This window comes from Pseudoliparis swirei, chromosome 9 (assembly GCF_029220125.1).
Source record: "Pseudoliparis swirei isolate HS2019 ecotype Mariana Trench chromosome 9, NWPU_hadal_v1, whole genome shotgun sequence".
Classification (NCBI taxonomy): domain Eukaryota; kingdom Metazoa; phylum Chordata; class Actinopteri; order Perciformes; family Liparidae; genus Pseudoliparis; species Pseudoliparis swirei.
In genome coordinates, this window is record NC_079396.1 from 26,953,834 (window position 1) to 26,977,400 (window position 23,567).

The window sequence follows — 23,567 nt, forward strand, 5'->3', positions numbered from 1 at the left end:
TGAACCGAATCGCATTGCAATTTGGTGGGATGATTGTTTATTATCCGAGGGACCATTCAATTTAGATTTTTAGGATCGATCGGGTCAGGGTCACAGTTGATTAGATTTTGGGATCGATCGGGTCAAGGTCAAGTCAAAGGTCGCCGATAGTCAAAATCTTTCGCAGAACTCAAAAAGTATTGAACGAATCGCATGAAATTGCGGTGGGATGATTATTTTATTATCCAAGCGACCAGTTGATTAGATTTTAGGATCGATCAGGTCAAGGTCCAAAGGGTCAAAAGGTCATGAACAGGTCAAAATCTTTAGCAGAACTCAAAAGTGTTAGACGGTCACATGGAATTTGGTGGGATGATTGGATTGTTTATTATCCGGGGACCATTTGATTAGATTTTTGGGATCAATCGGGTCCAAGGTCAAGGTCAAAGATTACTTGGAACAGGTCAACATCTTCTTGAATCACTGCCCAATTTGGTGGGATGATTGGTTATCTAAAGGACCAATTGGTTAGTTTTGGATCCGTCAGATTCAAAGTCAAAGATCATGGAAGTCTTTTTTACCATAGCACAATACATTTTTGTCAATTAAGCATACAACTAAATGCCCAAAATGTTCATAATTCAATGCCCAATCTTGTGATATGCGAAGGTATCGCTCTACAGTGCCACGTTCTAGTTAAATATGTTAAGAGAGACACATCAACGTGTGAAAGGCGTGGTGGCGTTTGGTGGTGTTGATTGAGCAAGGACCCTGAGCGCATCCATTTCCAACTGGAAGCTTGTTGACGGTCATGTAGACTGCGTCCCGTCATGTCACCTTCAGGTACCTCGTTGAACACAGAGGCGTGGACCTCAATGTAAGAAGACAAAGTGGGACCAACTCCCTGTAAGTACTCTGTGGCTTCTTCATATGAGCACTTCGTATCTCATGTATTTAATATGGCTTTCGTTTGTAAATATGACATATATCTATCTGTTTATCTTATCTCATGTTACTCTCCTCATGTTATCTAATGTTGTCTCATCTCATGTTATCTAATCTCATGTTATCTCATCTAATGTTATCTCATGTTATCTCATGTTATCTAATCTCATGTTATTTTATCTCATATTTATCTCATGTTTACATCTCATGTTATCTTATCTAATGTTATCATTTTATCTCATATTTATCTCATGTTGCTCTTATCTAATGTTATCATATCTAAATAATTATCTCATATTTATCTCATGTTATCTTATCTCATGTTATCTCATCTCCATGTTATCTTATCTGATATTATCTCATCTCTCATGTTATCTCATATCTTGTCTTGTCTCCTATTATCTTATCTCATGTTATCAATGTTCTCGTATTATCTTATCTCATGTTATCTTATCTCATATTATCCTCATATCTCATCTTATGTTGTCCTCATATTCATATGACCTTATCTAATTTATCTTATCTCATCTCATCTCATGTTATCTTGTCTAATGTTTATCCTCTCATCTCATATTCTCATGTTATCCTTATCCTCCATATCATCTCTTATGTTATCTTATCTAATGTTATCTCATCTCATGTTATCTCATGTAGTATCTTATCTCATGTTATCACTCCATCTCATGTTATCCTTATCTAAAATGTTATCTCGTTATCTACTATATGTTATCTTATCAATATTTATCTCATGTTATCTCATCTCATGTTATCTCATGTTATCTTATCATAAACCCCATCTTATCTTATCTCATGTTATCACTTACCTCATAATTATCCTCAAAAATCTTCCATGTTATCTTATCTAATGTTATCTTATCTAAATGTTATCTCATGTTATCTCATGTTATGCTTATCTCTATGTTATCTCATGTTATCTCATCTCATGTTATCTCATATTATCTTATCTCATTATCTCATATTATCTCATATCTTCATCTCTGTGTTATCTTATCTCATGTTATCTCATGTCATGTTATCTCATCTGTATTTATACTATCTAATGTTATCTATTGTCTCATGTTATCTCATTGTTATCATCATCTCAAGTTATCTCATAATTATCTCGTTATCTTATCTCCATGTTATCTTATCTAATATTTATCCTCCGTATTGCATCTTATCTCATGTTATCTCATATTATCTCATGTTATCTTATCTCATATTATCTCATGTTATCTTATCTCATGTTATCTTATCTCATGTTATCTCATCTCATGTTATCTTATCTAATGTTATACTTATCTAATGTTATCTCATGTTATCTCATCCTCAAGTTATCTCATGTTATCTAGGTTATCTTATCCTCATATTTATCTCATATTTATCTCATGTTATCTTATCTCATATTATCTCATATTTATCTTATCTCATGTTATCTTATCTAATGTTATCTTATCTCTCATATTATCTAATGTTGTCTTATTTCATGTTGCTCATTATCTCATGTTATCTTATATCATGTTATCTTATATCATGTTATCTTATATCATATTTATCTCATGTTATCTTATCTCATGTATTGTATCTTATCTCATGTTGTCTCATGTTATCTTATCTCATGTTATCTCATCACGTGTTATCTTATCTCATGTTATCTCATCTCATATCTTATCTCATATTTATCTCATATTATCTGTCATTCATGTTATCTTATCTCATATTTATTTTATCTCATATTTATCTCATATTATCTCAATCTCATGTTATGTCTAATCTCATGTTATCTTATCTCATGTTATCTAATGTTATCTTATCTCATGTTATCTCATCTAATGTTATCTCATGTTGTCTCATATTGTCTTATCTCATGTTATCTTATCTCATGTTATTTTATATCATGTTATCTCATGTTATCTCCTCGCCATATTTATCTAATGTTATCTCATCTCATGTTATCTAATCTCATGTTATCTCATCTAATGTTATCCTCTCATGTTATCTCATATTTACTCTAATCTCATGTTATTTTATCTCATGTTATCTCATATTATCTCATATTTATCTTATCTAATGTTATCTCATTTTATCTCATATTTGCTCTCCATGTTATCTTTATCTAATAATATCTTATCTAATATTATCTCATGTTATCTCATGTATTATCTTATCTCATGTTATCTCATCTCATGTTATCTTATCTAATGTTATCTCATCTCATGATATTTATCTCATATTTATCTTATCCTCATGTTATCTTATCTCATGTTATCTTATCTCATATTATCTCATATTATCTAAATCTCCTTTGTTATCTTATCTAATGTTATCTCGTAATATCATCTAAATCTCAATATTTATCTCATGTTATCTTATCTCATTATCTAAATCTCATGTTATCTTATCTAATGTTGTCTCATGTTGTCTCATGTTGTCTCATGTTATCTTATCTCTGTATTATCTCATCTCATGTTATCTTATCTAATGTTATCTCATGTTATCTCATCTCATGTTATCATGTTATCTTATCTCATGCTTATTCTTATCTCATGTTATCTTACCTCATGTTATCTCATCTCATTATCTTATCTAATGTTATCTTATCACAATGTTGCTTAATGTTATCTCATGTTATCTCATGTTGGCATCTTATCTCATATTTATCTCATGTTATCTCATCTCCATATTTATCTCATGTTATCTTATCTCATGTTATCTTATGTCATTATCTTATCTCATGTTATCTCATCTCATGTTATCTTATCTAATATTTATCTCATGTTATCTCATCTAAGTTATCTCATGTTATCTAGTTATCTTATCTCATGTTATCTTATCTAATATTTATATCTCATGTTATCTTATCTCATATATCATGTTATCTCATGTTATCTTATCTCATGTTATCTCATTTCCTCTCATGTTATCTCGTTTCCTCTCATGTTATCTCCATCCTCCATGTTATCACTTATCTAATGTTATCTTATCTAATGTTATCTCATATTATCTCATCTCAAGTTATCTCCATGTTATCTAGATTTATCTTGTCTCATGTTATCTCATTATCTTATCTCATATTATCTCATGTTATCTTATCTCATGTTATCTTATCTAATGTTATCTTATCTCATATTGTCTAATGTTTGTCTTATTTGCATTATAAGTATCTCATGTTATCTTATATCATGTTATCTTATATCATGTTATCTTATATCATGTTATCTCTATCCTGTTATCTCTGTATCTATCTCATATTATCTTATCTCATATTTATCTCATGTTATCTTATCTCATGTTATCTCTATTCATGTTATCCTCATATTATCTCATCTCATGTTATCTTATCTCATGTTATCTCATATTATCTCATCTCATGTTATCTAATCTCATGTCTTATCTCATGTTATTTTATCTCATATTGCTCTCAAATTATCTCATCTCATGTTGTCTAGTATTATCTTGTCTCGTGTTATCTGGCCTCTATCTCATATTATCATATCTCATATTATCTCATGTATCCTCCATCTCGTATTGTCTCTCATCTAATGTTATCTTGTCTCATATTATCATATCTCTTCCTCTTATCTCATGTTATTTTATATCATATTTATCTCATGTTATCTCATCTCATGTTATCTAATCTCATGTTATCTTATCTCATGTTATCTCATAATATATCTTCAATTATTAGCGTGTCTCTCTGTAAGATTTGCGAGGAGCTGGTCCAGTGCCTGTTGGCGAATGGTAGGGTTGTTATTACATAGTTAATTAATAACTAAGTGATGCACACAGAACTGCTCTCAGCAGTACTCCTCTTACAATAATATAATAACAATGATGATGATGATAATATTATTAATAATAATAATAATAATAATGTGTAAATACTAATACAAATATAAGGAACAATGGTTATAATTATAAAAATACGTATATGATGGTAATAATCAATAATGATGACCAATAACGATAATAATACCAATCCGCCATAAAATAATAAACCGATCCATAATAATGAAAAATAGTAAAATAATAATTAGAATGATAAAAATAATACTAACTAGAATGGGCTCGGTCATTAGGCGCACGCCGCTATCACAGATTGGGCATTGAATTATGAACATTTTGGCATTAGTTGCATGCCAATTGGACACAAATGTATCGTGCTATAGCGAAAAGATTGTGACCTTTCCACGGCCTTGACCTTGACCTTTGCGGCGATTCAAAATCTGGCGTCGACAATGGTCCCGGATAATCTTAATCCATCCACCAAAATTTCGCTTGCCATTCGAAAGATTTGACCTGTTCATGACCTTTGACCTTGACCCAATTGATCCCAAAATCTAATGCAACTGGTCCCGGATAATAACCAATCATCCACCCAAATTCCATGCGATTCGGTTCCAATACTTTTTAGGTTCTCGAATATAGCATACAAATAAATAAATAAATGTCCGTGCAGCGATCAAAACATAAACACTTCCGCATTTTCAAGTGCGAGGTAATAATGATGTTAATAATATTAATGTAATAGAAGAATGATTATCATAATAAAAGTGGTAAAACGATCATGAGTGTGTGTTGAAACATGAAAGTTGTCTTGTATAAATGGCATGTTGTTTTGTTGTTGTGGTGGTGACGGCTTTCAAAGAACCGGGTGACTAACACAGTCAATGAGCTGTCTGCTCCTGACAGATCGGTCTGCCGCCTGTCAAAGACTACAATTGTTTGAGACATAAAGATGGTAACAGTTACAAAACACCTCTTCATGATCAATTCTATAGAAAACGAATTAGCATAATTTTACGTTTGGTTATGAACCGATGCTGGCATGACTAGCTTACACTAACTTCAGCCCGTGTTTGCCGCTATATATAGCTTGTGGTTATTGTCAGATATGTTTTGTATTTTCGCTTGTTTACAAGACACATGTTCTTGATATAGTAATGAGACATATGTGATATGTTGTCTTTCTGTTTATTTTATAGTTTTACCACACACTGAAAAGAGAGATAAGAGAAAGAGCAACAGAGTTATCTAAAGTAAAGTAAAGTTCATCAACAAAAACATTCTGGAGCATCATTCCTTCTGCACTCTTTAGGATTTAGCTATCTGTCTGTGTGCCTTATGAGGATGCACACAATTGCTTCAGGACAGAATACGCACTCCTTCACTCTCGTCTGCTCCTCCCATATTCACAGAGAAGCAGAGAGGCGACGTCTTCGATGTGGCAGGCGGAAGGTGCAGAGTGACTTTTTGTTGCTCCCGCTTTCGTCTTGCGGCAGCGCGAACACGGGCATGTGGAGCTCTGCGGCCTTCAGGCGGAGAGCGGAGAGAGTAAACCGACACTAGAGACAGAATGACATGCTGCTGCCAGAGGCGACCAACAACAGGCGTTTAGTTTAATACAAGAACAAAGACGTCTTGAAGGAAAGAACCTTACATTACTTCTGCTGTAATCTGGCGCGAGAGAGAACATTACATGGGGGCGGGGCCTCACCCTGATAGAATGGTTTCAAGATTCAAGATGTTTTGTTACATCACATACACACACACAGGATTGTGCAGTGAAATGAGAAGTGGCAATGCTCAGCGAGGAATGTGCAAAGGGCAACAAGTACACACTATTTACAAATAAAACAACACAATATTTACAGTGGTGTGTGTGTGTGTGTGTGTGTGTGCCTAAGAGGGAGCAGTTGTGTGGGGGTCTATGTGGGGGTCCTGGTGAGGTCGGAGTTCACAATCCTGATGGCCTGAGAAAGAAAGAAACTCCGTCTCCAGTCTCTCTGTTCTTGGCGTGACTACGGAGGCGCCTGCCCTGACCGCAGCAGCTGAAACAGTCTGTTGTTGGGGTGGTGAGGATCCTTCACTTGATCCTGCGGCTCTGGTTCTACCTCCTGGTGTACAAGTCCTGCAGGAGTGGGGAAGTGTAGTTCAATAAGTGCGTTCAGCGAACGCACTACTCTCTGCAGGCCTTCCTGTCCTGGGCGGGCAGTTACGCCAAACCAGGCTGTGATGCTTCCTGTCAGGACGCTCTCTACAGCTCTCCAGAGTAGAAGGACTGAGAGGATCACTCTGGAAACTTTAAATTTCCTCAGCTGCCTGAGGGTGGTGAAACGCTGCCCTTGCCTTTCTCACCAGGTATATGTGTTGGGTGACCATGTCAGATCCTGAGTGATGTGGACTCCCAGGTATTTATACCGCTCACCCCTCTCACAGTAGTCCCGTTAATCCCCAGTGAGTGAGTCGTACCTCTGTTGTTGTACCCTCCTAAAGTCCACAATCAGCTCCTTAGTTTTGGTGACATTCATGATGAGGCTGTTGTCCTGGCACCAGGAAGTGATCAGATCAGCAACTTCCTCCAGGTAGGCCTTCATTGGTTGTCGGAGATCAGGCCCACCACCGCCTGTGTCATCCATGAACTTGATGATGGTGTTGGAGCTGAACCTGGCCACACAGTCATGTGTGTGTACAGGGAGTACAGATGGGGGCTGAGGGACGCAGCCCTGGGGGGATCCTGTGTTCAGGGTGAGGGATTTGGAAAGTGTGTCTGCCCACCCTGACCACCTGTGGCCTGGCGGTCAGAAGTCCAGGATCAAGCACACAGGGGGTGTTCAGTCCCGCTCAATCAGCTTGCCAGAAGCCAGTCTGGAGGTTGGACTATGGTGTTGAAAGCTGAACTATATAATCAATGAACAGCAGTCACATAGCCCCCCTCTGGCTTGTCCAGATGAGAGAGTGTGGTGTGCAGTACCTGGGAGACAGCATCATCTGTGGATCTGTTTGGGCGATAAGCAAACTGCAGCGGGTCCATGGAGGAAGGGAGGAAAGCATGATGTAGTCCTTTATCCAGCCTCTCAAAAGCATTTCATGACCACCGGTGAGGCCACGGTCGGTAGTCATTCATACATGCTGGAGAAGCATTCTTGGGCACCAGGACAATAGTGGATCTCTTGGAAGCCAGGCGGGACCACCCGGACTCAGCCAGGGAGAGGTTGAATATTGTGGTGAACACTGGAGCTAGCTGGTTAGCTTTGGGTCTTCAGTACTCGCCCAGATATGCCATCTGGACCTGCAAGCTTTCCTGGTGTTCACCCTCAACAGAGCCCTCCTCACTGTGCTCGGTCACAGAGAGAGTGTGTGTTCATCCTGGCGGTAGAACTCACCTCAAACTCACACGCTTAACGGTGTTGTTGTTAGCGCTGGCTGACTGTTGTTGCTAGCCTCAAACCGTGCATAAAATGAGTTCAGGTTGTCCGCTAGGGATGGTAAATCGGCACTCACCATTCTTGCAGCACCTTGAGGAGTCTGCTCCTAGTAGTTTGTGATAGTCCGTAGCGCCCCCTCACCACCCCAGGCGCCCCTGGTGTCAGCGCTGCTCCATCTGTGATTCCACTCTGTCTCGGTACCTCCTACCTTGTCCTTCGCCTCCTCAGTCCATAGACACAACTGCCTTGTACTTTCGTCAATGTTGCGGATACAAGACCCGGAGTTATGAGGCAGCAATGCAGGCGTTCACAGCTTCACGGATGGATCCATGTTACCCGCGGCTTTTGGTTAGGAAAGACCCTAACTTTACCGTGTGGCGGGCGATGGTGTCGTTAAGCCGTTGCTATGAGAGCTCATTGCTACTTCCGCCAATAGGCTTCGCTGGCGTCACTGGAACTGGATTGGATCATGTCCCAGTCGGTGACGTCGTGGGCGTCCTGTAGCTCAGCCTCTGATTGGTCAGACCACGGCGTTCGTTCCTCGTCACTTTTCTACCGCTTCCTTGCGATCCTTTGTTTATACTCCGGAAGCAGAAAAATGGCGTAGCATGGTCTGATTTCCCTAACCCAGGAGGAGAGAGACAGCCTTAGCAACCTCTTAGATAAGTGATATAGCAGTGGTCCAACGTTCTTTCCCTCTGGTAGCACACGTAATGTGCACTGGTGAAAGATTGACATGACTTTTTTTAGGTTTTGCCTTGTTAAAGTCCCAGCCACCACCACAGCAGCGCGTTGGGATACTTGTTCCTGATGCCGACATAACACATCATGTAAGGTCCGATGGTGCTTACGTCGATTGTCCGCTTGTGGTGGAATGTGAAGCGGCTGTGGTGGTGAAGGCAGCTGAACTCCCGAGGAAGGTAGAATGGGCTGACATGAGATGCGTCAGATGTTCCAGGTTAAGTGACGGGAGCGAGAGAAAAGTCTTCGTGTTCTTGGGTCACACCACATGTTTGTTTGTCATGGAAAAACAAAACCCCTCCACCCTTAGATTTACCAGACTCTTCCGTTCTGTCCTGCCACGGAAAACGAAAGGACTCGGTTGGGCATATGACTCGATCCGGCACCAGGGTCAGCCAAGTTTCAGTCAGAACAAAAAGATATTTACAATCCCGCATGTCCCGTTGGAATCTGATCCTTGCCCTAAAATCATCCATCTTATTTTCCAAGAGAGACTGGGCGTTAGTAAAGAGGATGCTGGGCAAAAGGTGGACGGTGGGCTTGAACTCTCAGTCTGTTCCGAATTCCGATCCGTTTCCCTCGATGTTTAAATGCGTCGTCTCCCGTAGTAGCAGCTCCACTGTTGTTGTTTTGGTTACATTTTTCGTACACAATCTCTGCCCGGCCACGCTGGATCGATGGAAAAAAGTGGACAAAACCACTTGTTTTTCGCATAAAAGTTTATGTCCAAAAGTGTGCTATGCGGTCGTATGTTGTTGAGATACCGATGTGTTTGCCAGCAAAGAAAATATTAAAAATAAACACAAAAACTAAAAAGCGCACAATCTCCAGCGGAGCTACCCATGACGGCGACCTGAACTTCAACCGCCATCTATTATATGGTGGGGGAAACACTGGGTGGGGGAAACACTGGGATGTGGGGGAAACACTGGGATGTGTCACATGCAAAAGACTTTAAAAGGTGAATTTAATTTTTTTTGTAAAATCGAGAAAATGCCCCCAGCCTCCAGAGGGTTAACATTACATATGTGAATGTCAGTCAGTTACCAAGGCCACTGGTTCTGCTGCTGTTCAGTGTTAAAGATGACAGGACCAATGGGGTCTCTAATACACTTTTTCTTACTACTAATCTGGATGTTTCACTGAAGAAACAATTTATCATCCACGATATTAAATCCCTCGCTGGCACTTTATATGTAGAAGCCTCTTTGAAAACACAGCTCTGTGTGAAGTTTTGTCTTTAAAAAAGAATACAATTAAACAAGTGTCTAAAATACACGCTGTCTGAAGGATTACTCGTTCATCTAGAAAGATTTAGTCTTTTAGAAGAAAAACACCTTTTAATCGCTTGATTAATGTGATTAATAGACCTAAAATGTGCGATTAATTAGTTAATTTTTTTAATCGATTGACAGCCCTAATTTATTTATACATAAAAATCTATATAAAATTATATATAAGAATTATATATATATATATATATTTGTATTCCTATTTTTCATGTGTATATATATACATATAAATAAATAATAATTATTGGTAATTTATAAATAAATATTAATAAAGTAATTTTTTAGAATTTTAGAATTTATATATATATATATTTAAATATATACAAATACATTTACTTACATATCTATATCTAAATAATTAAATAAATATGATATTAAATAAAATATAATAATACATATATACAGGACTGTCTCAGAAAATTAGAATATTGTGATAAAGTTCTTTATTTTCTGTAATGCAATTAAAAAAACAAAAATGTCATGCATTCTGGATTCATTACAAATCAACTGAAATATTGCAAGCCTTTTATTCTTTTAATATTGCTGATTAAACACAGCTTAAAGAAAACTCTAAATCCTGCTCTCACTAAAAATTTTAATATTTCCTCAGACCAAGTAAAAAAAAGATTTATAACAGCTGAGTGTTTGTCAGGGCTCAGGAAACCCTTTTGCAGGTGTTTCGAGTTAATTAGACAATTCAAGTGATTTGTTTAATACCCTACTAGTATACTTTTTCATGATATTCTAATATTTAGAGATAGGATATTTTAGTTTTCTTAAGCTGTAAGCCATAATCAGCACTGTAAAAGAATAAAAGGCTTGCAATATTTCAGTTGATTTGTAATGAATCCAGAATGCATGACATTTTTGTTTTTTTAATTGCATTACAGAAAATAAAGAACTTGTGTCTTGGGGAGTTGTTTGAGAGAAGAACAACAAAAAGCACCAAAAACTCTGAAACGATGCCTTCAGGAACACAACTCACAGGCCAACCCCTCCGTGTTGGACCAGCCTCCGTCCTCTGTGTGTCTCCAACATGAACAAGAAGTGTGTGTGTGTGTGTGTGTGTGTGTGTGTAGGGAGGAGTTAGAAGTGGAAATTTACAGTCTCCCACGTTGGTACCTGAGCTGTCCGTCACACGAGGCAGCGTCCAATCTCCATTTAGGATTTAATTGTCTTTAGCCAAAGGGGGCGTGTCCTAGGACACTTCTCCTGACCCGTGTCGGCATAAATGCATTTCAGTCCAGAGGAATGGTGACAGCTGAGAGAGAGGAACTCTGTACATAGTCGCGGCCATGAAGGAAATGTAAGTTTTTATAAACTGCTTTTCTTTTTCTACACTTGATTTTTGTTTGTATTCATATATATATGTAGATGTGTTAAGTTGTTGTTGTTGTTGTTGTTGTTTGCTCCTGGCTGCACGAATGCATTTAAAACGAGTCAAATGAAAAGAGTTTGAAATGCTTTGGTGGATACGTGTGTGTTTTAAATAGATTAGATGAAAAGGAGAAGCTTCACGATGAAGAGTTTACAACCTAAATAAAATAAATACAGGTTTTAAAGGAGTTTGTGTTTAAGTCCGACTGGTTTAAATCCCAAGGGCAGTGTGTCTTAAGTCTTATCTGGTGGCCTCCTAACAGCATGCCGGCAGGTGAAAGCATACGCTAAGCACACGGGGGAGGGGGGGTGGGGGGGGGGTAAAGAGAGGGGGAGAGAGAGAGAGAAACAGGATGAGAAGAACTGATCCAGTTATGTAAGGAGGTCTGAGAATGGGGATAGCGGTTCAAGTTGACTTGTCATGCATAACAGGAAGAGAGAGAGAAATCCTGGAAAATGATGGGAGTGTGCACGTGGGAGTGTGCACGTGGGAGTGTGCACGTGAGGGGACGGGGGTTGTTGTCGAAGCGTTAATGAAGCGAAGAGACTCGTCTCCCTCTAGGAATGTGAGTCTCCTTCACGATGTAGAAAAACATTTATAAGTACCATCCCCGAGCCGGGACACGGAGTGCTTTTTAAATATATTTATATATATTTATATATATATATGTATATGAATATATATATAGTGCTTTTAAAATATATTTATATATATATATATATTTTGTGCTTTTAAACTATCTAAATATATATATATATATATATATATTTAGTACATATCCCCAATATATTTATATAAATATATTTATTATATATATATATGTATACATATATGAATACATTTATTATATATCTCCCATATATTTATATAAATATATTTATATATTTCTCTCTATATATATAAATATAAATATATTTATTATATATCCCCAATATATTTCTAAAAATAATAATATATAAATATATACATATTTATATAAATATAAATAAATATATATTTATGTATATAAATATATGTATTTCTTAGAAATATATAAACTTGTGTTAATAATCTGGGAGCTTCTTTTCACACAGCTTTTGTCCTCTGACAAATAACGTGGCCTACAATAGTTTTGTGGTGCTGGCATGCAGGCTTAACCCTTGTGTTGCCTTCGGGTCATTTTGACCCGATTCAATATTTAACCCTCCTGTCGCCTTCGGGTCAATTTGACCCGATTCAATCATTTAATGTCGGTGTTCTTTCGAGAGTCAACAAACAAACATAAAGTACCTCACACTTAAACTTGGAAAACAATATTAATTCTAATAATTTTCTGGAGATTTGAATAGCTGGGGTCATATTGACCTCAAGGGTAAAATATGTTAGTAAATATAAAGGTAACAGGAGGGTTAAACATTGAATCGGGTCATATTGGCCCGAAGGCGACAGGAGGGTGAAACATTGAATCGGGTCAAATTGACCCGAAGGCAACACAAGGGTTAAAGGGGAAGTACGTGATGTGGCTCCTCTTAGAAGAGGAGGTAATACCCCCCCCCCCCATCCCTCTGGCCCCCTCTCAATGAATCTTGTATCTTACAGTTAATTACAGCGTTCCCATTGTCCCGCTGCTTGTTCTTTTGTTATGTGCCAGCCGGTGTGGAGCTTAAGTCACAGCCTTGGCACGTCTTCCCAGTTCTTCCAGTCCCTATTAGGGTTTCTCCTCTGCGGTTGGAAACCCGACACCTGCGAGTATTAACGAATCCCGTGTTTCTTGGAAAGGCGGTTTTCCAAGAGAGTGAACTCAAGCCGCAGCTGGGGGCTTCGGGAATGCGTCCCTCTAAATTGGGAATACAGAGAGGGCCGACTTCGATCCCGTTGCAGGAGAGAAAGCTGAAGAGGAAACTCCCCCCTTTTCAAAAAGTTGTAGCCTTATAGAGAACCTCATTCATTCATTCCAATAGTTATACTCTCCTATGTACCTACCTACCCGTAGCGGGGTTAAAGGTCACAGCAAAGAGACGTTCAGGGACATTCAGGCGAATTAATTGGTCGAAAGAAAGCAGTCCAATAAAAAAAATAATAAAAATACATAGATACGATTTTGGGGGTGATCTTTTTATAATGTGAAGCTCTACAAATATAGATTTTTGAGATATATTTTAATGTAGATTGTTTTCCACTGACGGATAAAAGCTGCGAAACATTCCTCGTGTCCGAATGACCTCCGTGTTCAGATTAGCCAGATTAGCAATTTAGCTTGTGTGGTGCCGCCACGCAAGGAGACGGCATTATCTCCCTGAGGCTCCGCCCCCATCTGAGTCTTCTCCCCCCCCCCTCCCTCCTGTCTTTCATCTCAGTGTCCTTCAAAGAAAAATAAACCATAACAATAAGTGTTGTCTTTTCCCCCCCGGCAGCATGGCACAAAAGCTCAATACTGGCCGGACTTCTAGAGACACCTGAAGCCGTCGCCGGGGAAGAGCCCCGGCACGCGGCCCGAGGCCGAGGGCAAGACCCCCCAGAGGGAGAAGTGGTCCAGCAAGCTGGACTTTGTCCTGTCCGTGGCCGGAGGCTTCGTCGGGTTGGGGAACGTCTGGCGGTTCCCTTACCTTTGTTATAAAAATGGCGGAGGTAGGTCGACGGCGAGGAGCCGGTCAGTCGCGTCCCGTTTTTGGAAAAGGCCACGCCTCACTTTGACCCTTCTTGCCCCACAACAGGTGCGTTTCTCATCCCGTACACCATCTTCCTGTTCGGCGGCGGCCTGCCGGTGTTCTTCCTGGAGGTGGCGCTGGGCCAGTACACCTCGGAGGGAGGGATCACCTGCTGGGCCAAGCTGTGCCCCATCTTCACCGGTCAGTCAGGGCGCCACTCAGGGGGTTTATCACGGTTTAAATCCACTTTATTCATCTGTTTTTTCTTTCTGCATCTCTTTGCAATCGGACCAGTTTTACTCCGTCGGGCCGTGGAGCAGGGTGGGCTTTAGGGGCGGGGCTACTTTGTGATTGACAGGTCGCTACCCCGGTGTTGTCCTTCGTCTTATAACTTTAACCCCTTTCCGTGTGTCATAAAAATGTTAATTGCAATAACAAAAGTCTTGTTCGGCAGCACTTGGCTCCGCCCTCTCGCATCACTTCTGGTTGCAACAAAAACCAAGATGGCGACGGCTAACGTGCCAAATTCGAGGCTTCAAAATCACCAGTCCACTAACCAGTGACGTGACTTTGGCTCGCCGACTGGTGCGTGATGATCACCAATGAAACTTAATATAAAATAATTAAAATATACAATAGAAAATGACAAAGAAACACACAAATACATGAGAGAGTTAAAAACAAGCCTATGAAATTCATAGAAATAGACAAAAAAGCTGGACAGATAAACAAGACCGTAGTTTCAAAATAAAAGCTCTATGTATCAAGATTTTTATATATATTTAAGAAAATTACAAGTGACGAAAATTTTAAACAAGAAATAAGTCCTGGAGGCTGAAGACTTTTATTACACACACTTTTACGCAAACACAAACATCCTCAGGTTACACATTTTTGCGAGTGCAACGAAATCGATGTGTCCCTGTCATGATAAGTCACAGATGTCGCAGAGAGAGAGGACCCAATTGCCGACATATTCTGCAAAAACCAATATTTAATTTCCAACTACTAACAGGACGACAAACACGCGGACCATACAGTGCAATACCACCTTAGCATTGTCCGAGGCGTACATCTGCGGGGCTGCTGGCTGAGAAACTAAATCCACACTGGAGCATGTAGACCCTCCTGCAACCTCCAGACGCTCCACCATAGGGCGGGTGAAGGAACAAAAGACTCTCACCGGGTGCTGGGCGACTCCCCGTCATCGAGACTGGCTCGCTTTCGAGGTGAGCAGGCGCAGTGTGAGCTCCTGCAACAGGCCTCCTATCTCCGCCATCTGGGTCCCGAAAATGCGCTGGGAGGTCAATGGGTCCTCCAGTACCTGCTGAGTGTTGGCCCGAGAGGACACCTTGAGAGCTAACACGCCCTCTGCAGATGATCCGCTTGAAAGTGAAGCTGCTGCTCTGCGGCTGGGTCACGTCCATAAATGGTCAGAGTCGTTCTGTTATGGGTAGGGATGAGCGCCGAGAACGGTTCTGTTTTAGAACCCGGTTCCCCAGTGACTCAGAATTATTTGGGATCGTCAGCCAAATTCGCTTCTTGGTTCTGCTAACGGTCCTCTGTGGCGTTAGCATAAGTGAACTTTTAGTTTCTTCTTCAGACTGCAGCAAACATGGCAACTAGCATTGAGGCGTTCTAAAGAAGTTTGGCTCCATTTCACCGCGACAAAAAAGTACCCAGTGTGAGGTAAGTGTACTCACACACCAATAATGTATGATGGCTGGCGCTGCTACTTGTGTATTGCCTTTCGGAGCAGGCAAACATTAAAGTGCTTGCTCTGATAATGAAGTATCGATGCTAAAACATGCTAAATCACATAAATGTTTTAACGTCACCCGGGTGCTGTTGTTAGTAATAAGCTACACCGTGCAGCGTGACGGCAGCAGATGTGGCGGACTAACATTCAAGCTAACCTAACTTCCCAAGCGCTGTGGACATCTGAGCGCTGATTGGCGAGGCCAGCGACCACGTCCCATCAAAGGTATGTTCTATTGTGAGGAGCACCACTTCACATTTTCTCCAGCGTCTCCACTGCAAAATCTCTCTCAGCGGCAGCGGGCCAGGTGAAAAAAAAAAAAAAAAAAAATCGGAACGCGTCTCTGGTATTGTTCAGGGGGCCGGGCCAAATGGGGAGGCGTTCATTGTGTAAACCAGCTTTCACTTTATAAATAATCTCCATTGCAATCCAATTTAGCTGATGAGGTTCAGAGTCAGACTGGTTCAGAGGCTGGTCGTCTGTCTGGGTCACAGGCTACAGCGAGCACGTCTTGTCCACCTCCTCATATCTTTGTGTTCATCCTCCAGCCCACCTGAGAGAGTGTTCTCCACGGCTGGAGACACAATAAGTTCTGAGAGATCGCGTATCCTCCCGGAGAAAGCAGACATGCTTATTTTTCTGCACAAGAATGGTTGATGATCCATACAATTGATGGTTGCACACTTGGTATTTTCCACCACTAGTTTTCATTTTTTGGCAGCTCAGTTCATATACCCTTTAAAAAAGGAAGAACACTGTAATTTCTGGAACATGTTTAAATTAAACAGAATACATTTATTTAAGTTATGTAAGTTTTATTTTTAAGTTCCAAGAGAATAATGTATAAATGTTTTGGTTATTAAAAAATGTAAATGTGTATGTATACATACTGTATATAGTGTGCAGCATTATAGAAAATTAATGTAAATAAACCGTTGTGCTCTTTTTCACCCCTTGCCCAATAAGATCGATAAGAGAATCGATAAGGGTCAGCGAATCGATGACAGGAGTGATAAGGCATGGAATGGTTCGTCTTATCAATTCTCATCCCTGAATATAGGGAGGTGAGTGTTATGGAGGTTAAGCATACATAACACAAAGTAACTTCAAATTAAAGTCAGGATTTTATTGACCTGAATACAAAACAAACAAGAAACAAAACAAATCTCATCACCAGGAAAACTGGCAGTCTCACTCAGAGTCGGGAGCAACTCAACAGCTTCTCTGCTGATCCGGCATGGGAGACGCTCACAGGCCTGTGGCGCTGCCTGCTGAACCGGGGGCACCTGACTGGTTTACCGGAGCGACCTGACAGCGCGCCAGAGAAGACATGGTCCCTATAGCAGGGTGTCAAACTTTTGCAACTAGGGCCAGTTGTGATAAAGTAAGATGCCCGAGGCAATAGTTCACTGGGCATTTTTAAACCACAAAAGTTACGCGAAAATACACTGTTATAAAACAATTTATTTTACTGTCTAATTACTTTTATTTTTTAAATGGTAATGTAACCACACTTATAATATAACCAAGTCTGCCTTTCATTCGGTCAGATAATGAAAAAAAGCTGTATATAGATACCTTACATTTCTATGAGTTACATAGCATTTAATTAACCTGTTAGTGACACTGCATATCTTTCAAAATAACAATAACGCGCAACCTTTGAAAAAACAAAACAAGTGCAGATATGTCTGAGTCAGTAAGTTTTTTTCTGTGTGATAAATGGGCTTTCCACTACACCTCTTTTAAAGCAGGGGTTGCGGAAGCAATCGCGGCCACTCTCCGCAATGCTCAATGTTGAGCTCTTGTTTTGAAGGGCAACAGCTGGAGCTGAGAGGTAACACCTGGCAAGTCTCAGAATCTCGTCTGTCGCGCGTCATCTGGCGGCCAACTTCGATTAACGTCCTTCGCGTACATTTACCAACGTCCCTAGAAGGCGCCACCAAAATAGATAGGCGGGCAGCTTATCTCGCTCGGCGGATGCCAGGGGTGACAGGAAGGGGGACTCGTGGGCCACCGCGGGACTTGGGACAGCCAGAAGAACAAACAGGTGGTTAGGGTCTGAGGATGAGGGGCTCATGGACCGATGGCGGCAGGACATGAGAACAAAATTACAGATGAGCGGTGCAGGGAACTGGGGTGCAGATGGGGCAGGTCAGGAGCTGGGCTGGAGCGGGCGGAGGCAGGATAGAACCCGGGAATTTGAGCAGGGCCGGAGGCGGAGTGGAACACGAGGCTGGAACCGGTGATGGGACTCCGAGGACTGGAGCCGGTGGCGAACACGGGGACTGGAACTTGGGAACATCGAGCTGGAGCCAGCGTGGAGCAGGACTGGAACCTCGGAGTCTGGGCAGTGGCGGGCTGAGGACTAGAACGAACGCCGGGGGACTGGAACTGGCGGCCAGTGCAAGGGACTGGAACCCGGAACATCTCGAGGGCTGGAACGGCGATGGAACACGGTGGCGGAACATCAGGGACTAGAGGCAGCCGGAACACAGGGGACTGGGCAGAACATCAGGGGACTGGAGACACGGGGCGGGAACCGGGGACTGGAACCTCGGGGTCAGAAACGGCCAGGTTGGGGACTCGGGCAGACATAGGGGACGGGCAGTGACTGAACACGAGGGGCCGTGAACCTCGAGTCTGGGCGGTGGCAGGTGCAGGGACTGGGGCAGGTTATCAGGGGACTAAGGCGTGACAGACACAGGACTGGAGATAAAGCGATGAACACAGGGGACTGGAACCCGGAACATCGGGGACTGGAACCCGGCGGACACTGGGACAGGCGTCGTCGTGGCTCAGGGCCGGAGGACTCCACATCTCCTCGAGGAAGAACATGAGCGTATTTAATGACAGGAACCGTGCAGCGGTAACTGAAGGCTAAGGTCCATTATTAGTGGCTTCGTTCTGTCTGATATGTCACAGATATACTTGAGAGAGAGGACCCAAATGCCGACATATTCTACCAAAAACAATATTTAATTTCCAACTGCCTTCTAACAGGAATGACAAACTGCGGACCATACAATGCAGAAGCCACAGCCATATCGCGGCGTACATGCGGGTAACAACAACAAATCACTGGAGCACTGAACCCTCTACGCCTCCGGGCGGCTCACCGCAGAACGCGGGTGAAGGAACAAAAAGACTCCCGCGGGTGCTGGGCGACTCCCGTGTGGGGCTGGCTCGTTAGGGTGAGCGGCAGTGTGGCTCCTGCAACAGGCCTCCTATCTCCGCCATCCGGGTCTAGAAAGTATGCTGGGAGGTCAGTGGGTCCTCGGCACCTGTAGTGTTGGCCGAGGAGGACACCTTGAGAATAACTTGCGCTCTGCCATTCGATCACTTGAAAGTGAAGCTGCTGCTGCGGCTGGGTCCGTCATCGTGGTCAGGTCGTTCTGTTATGGGAGGTGAGTGTTGTGGAGGACCCAAACGCACGCAACACAGTAGCTTCAGAATTAAAGTCAGGATTTTATTGACCTGAATGCACAAAACCAAAAAACAAGAAACAAACAAATCTCATCACGGGGAAAACTGGCAGTCTCACTCCAGAGTCGGGAGGGCAACTCAACCGCTCTCTGCTGATCCGGCATCGGGAGGGCAACTCCACTGAGCCTGTGCGCTGCTACTGAACCAGGGGGGCACCTGACTGGTTTTACCGGAACGACCTGACAGCGCGCCAGAGAAAGACATGGTCCCTATAACCCAGGGGTGTCCAAACTTTTTGCAACTAGGGCCAATTGTGATAAAGTAAAGATGCCCGGGGGCCAATAGTTCCTTTAGACATTTTTTAAACCACAAAAGTTACATGAAAATACACTGTTATAAAACAATTTATTTTTACTGTCACAATTACTTTTATTTTTTAAATGACAATGTAACCACATATAATATAACCAAGTCTGCCTTTCATTCAGTCAGATAACAATGAAAAAGCTGTATATAGAATACCTTACATTTCTATGAGTTACATAACGTTGCAATTAACCTGTTAGTGACACTGCATATCTTTTCAAAATAACAATAACGCGCAACCTTTGAAAAACAAAACAAGTGCAGATATGTCTGAGTCATTAAGTTTTTTTCTATGTGTGATAAAATGGGCTTTCCACTACACCTCTTTTTAAAACGGGGTTGCAGGCTTGTCTGGCCACTCTCCATAATGCTCAATGTTGAGCTCTTGTTTTGAAGGGCAACAGCTGGAACGCTGAGAGGTAACACCTGGCAAGTCTCCAAGAATCTCGTCTGTCGCGCATAGCGTAACGATTAACGTCATAACGTACACATTTACGAAAGTCGGCGACAGTCATTTCGCTCTTTATTTATTAATGACTTAGTTTTCATGTCCGTGTAGTTTGTAATATGTGAAGTTCTCAAACAAGATCTTGAAATAAAAGAATCTGCATTTCCCTCGCGCCCACCTCGTCTCTGCTCTTGAACCCGGAGCAGAGAGCTACTCTGAGGGCGACTTGTCTTCACCACCGTGGGAGCAGAGGTGTTGGTTTGCTGTTCCGCGACATATTGGGCGGCTCTCTGCCGGCTGGTTGGGCGCGCTCACCTGTATGTGCGCACCTGTCTGTGCGTGGGGGCGGAGCTCCGCCGCGATACCGAGCCAGGAGAAGTGTGAGCAGCCACCCGTGAGACAGAAATGACATGCCGCTGTGTAGATACGATCATTAATATACGACCGTTAGTTGAATAAAACAACCTGACATTACTTATGTTGTAATCTGGCGCTATAGAGACCATTTCAATGGGGCGGACCCCCACCCTGTTCTCATGGTATGGGAAACACTAGTAATTCCCACCGCTCCTGAAAGCGGCCTCACTATCAACTTTTCTCCTTTTTTGCCGTCGCCATGGCAAATAGGTTTCGAGAAGGGTTCACGCCACGGATGCAGAGCCAGATACATTAGAAAGGAGGAATTACGTCTTTCAAGTGTTTATGATTTATTTATTCTGACAGATCTGGCGGGCCACAAATAACACATTATATGACCGATGTCGCGGGCCGTATGAAATCTGATCGCGGGCCGCTATTGGCCCGCGGGCCGGACTTTGGACACCCCTGCTATAACCACTGCTGGTGATTACCAGAAACTCATCACAGCTGGTCCAACGGAACGGGCGTGGCAGTGGGCGGAAACCGGGGGTAGATACTGTAGACAACACAACACAGACAGAAGGGAAACAAGACAGGGAATCACACACTAGGAGCAGACAGGAACCCTAACAGTCCCTGGTTGCCGTGGAAATTTTCCCCGGCAACGGGAACAGGAACGGCGATAAGAAACACGATGTCCTTTTGTTTGTTGTTGTCGACTTAAAGGATGTGCGTGCGCGTTATAAATACCGGGATTGTGTTGTCAGAGTTGGGTTTTTTATTGGAACCTGAGGGGTCACCGATAAGCTCCTTAGCGCTCAGGAGGCCGGCGGCGTGAAGGCCGGCAGGAAGCCGTGTCTTCACCGGATCTCTGGCAGCTGCCGCAAAATCCGTCCAATCACAAACCTCCTCATTGTGGAGTTGCAGTAATCCAGTCTCGAAGTAACAAACGCGTGAACCAATTTTTCTGCATCTTTTTGAGACAAGATGTGACTGATTTTTGAAATATTACGTAGATGAAAGAATGCAGTCCTTGAGATTTGCTACATTAGAGTTAAAGGACAAGTCGATCAAAGATCACGCCAAGATTCTTTACAGTGGTGTTGGATGCTAGAACATGCTGTCTACGAAACCACATCAGCAGATAATTGATCTCTGAGGTGCTCAGGGCCGAGTAAAATTACTTGTTTTGTCTGAGTTTAACATCAAGAAGTTGCAGGTCATCCATGTTTTATGTCTTTAAGACATGCTTGAATTTACTTAGTTGGTTGGTTTCCTCTGGTTTTATCGATAGATATAGTTGAGTATCATCTGCATAGCAATGAAAGTTTATGGAGTGTTTCCTGATAATATTGCCCAAAGGCAGCATGTATAAGGTAAATATAATTGGTCCAAGCACAGAACCTTGTGGGACTCCGTGACTAACGTTGGTGGTCATCGGGGCGTCATCGTCTACAAATACAAACTGAGATCCATCTGATGAATAGAATTTAAAGCAACTTAGTGCCGTGCCTGAAATGCCAATCGACTGCTCCAGTCTCTGTAACAGGATGTCATGGTCAATGGTGTCGAATGCAGCACTAAGGTCTAACAAGACCAGTACAGAGAGGAGTCCTTTATCTGCTGCCATTAAAAGGTCATTTGTAATTTTCACCAGTGCCGTCTCGATGCTGTGGTGTTTTCTAAATCCTGACTGAAACTCCTCAAATAAACAATTATGATGTAGAAAGTCACACAACTGATTTGCGACCACTTTCTCAAGGATCTTGGAGAGGAAGGGGAGGTTAGAGATCGGTCTGTAGTTAGCCAACACCTCTGGATCCAGAGTGGGCTTCTTCAGGAGAGGTTTAATAACAGCCACTTTGAAGGAGTGTGGTACGTGGCCTGTTAGCAGAGACACATTGATAATATCTAATTAAAGGCAAAACGTCTTTAAGCAGCCTCGTCGGGATGGGGTCCAAGAGACAGGTAGACGTGTTAGAAGTAGAAACCGTTGACGATAATTGGTCACGGTTGATGGGAGAAAAGCCCTCCAAATATACACCAGGGCATACAGCGGTTTCCAAGGCCATTCCACTTGAGGACAGATTGGCACTGGTTAAGGGCAAGAGATTATTAATCTTGTCCCTAATAGTTAAAATCTTTTCATTAAAGAAGTTCATAAAGTCATTACCACTGAGATCTATAGGAATACTCGACTCCACAGAGCTGTGACTCTCTGTCAGCCTGGCTACAGTGCTGAAGAGAAACCTGGGGTTGTTCTTATTTTTCTCTATTACTGATGAGTAATAGGCTGCTCTGGCATTAAGGAGGGCCTTCTTATAAGTTTTAAGACTATCTCGCCAAACTAAGCGGGATTCTTCCAGATTAGTTGAACGCCATTGTGGCAGCGGGGGGTGTTTAGGCTCGGCTGCTGAGTGGGTGGAGCGGGGGTGTGGTTCAGGGAACGGTGTCTGATTGTCATCAGCTGGACTGATTGCTAATCAGATTGGTAATCAGTCCAGCTGATGATATGTGTTTGTGTATCTGAGGCTGTCTCCATAAAGGAGCTGGATGGACAGAAGATCGGGGGTCAGCGTGGAGAGCAGAGACACAGTCGGCGGTCGCAATAAAAGTGATTACCAAATATCCCTCTGGCTGCTCAGTCCTTATTGGTGCTTAGGGAGGGGGGGAACCTACTGGTGACGGCTACACGCCTGTCACACTGGAGCCAAATGTGGGACCCATTTCTTTTTTGTGTGGAAAAAACAAACAAACAAAAAAACAAAGCACATGGAGAGCATCCAGCAGCACCCAGATCAGCCAACCCAGCCATGGATTCAGTTGGGGCAGATGCTGGGGAGGATAGCAGCGATGTTGCAGGACCAAGCGGAGGCAGGCCGGCAGATACTGGGGACGCTCCTGGCCCAGGCAGAGGAGCAGACGCGCGCCCTGGAACGGCTCGCCGCCCAGACAGCTGCGGCCACACATATCCCTTCCCCCTTGGCGGGGGTAGCACTCCAAAAAATGACGGCGGGGGACGATCTTGGTCATTCCTG

The 23,567-nt window shown here is 42.3% G+C and overlaps 1 protein-coding gene across 1 annotated transcript in view; it reads left to right on the forward strand.

Moving 5' to 3' along the window:
• LOC130198910 (sodium- and chloride-dependent taurine transporter-like) overlaps window positions 1-23,567 on the forward strand; it is a 60,961-nt gene that overhangs the window by 17,362 nt on the left and 20,032 nt on the right. Inside the window, exons 6-7 of the mRNA XM_056422015.1 lie at window positions 13,973-14,150; window positions 14,237-14,371. Coding sequence (XP_056277990.1) covers window positions 13,973-14,150; window positions 14,237-14,371 — 313 coding nt within the window. The remainder of the gene's footprint in view (window positions 1-13,972; window positions 14,151-14,236; window positions 14,372-23,567) is intronic.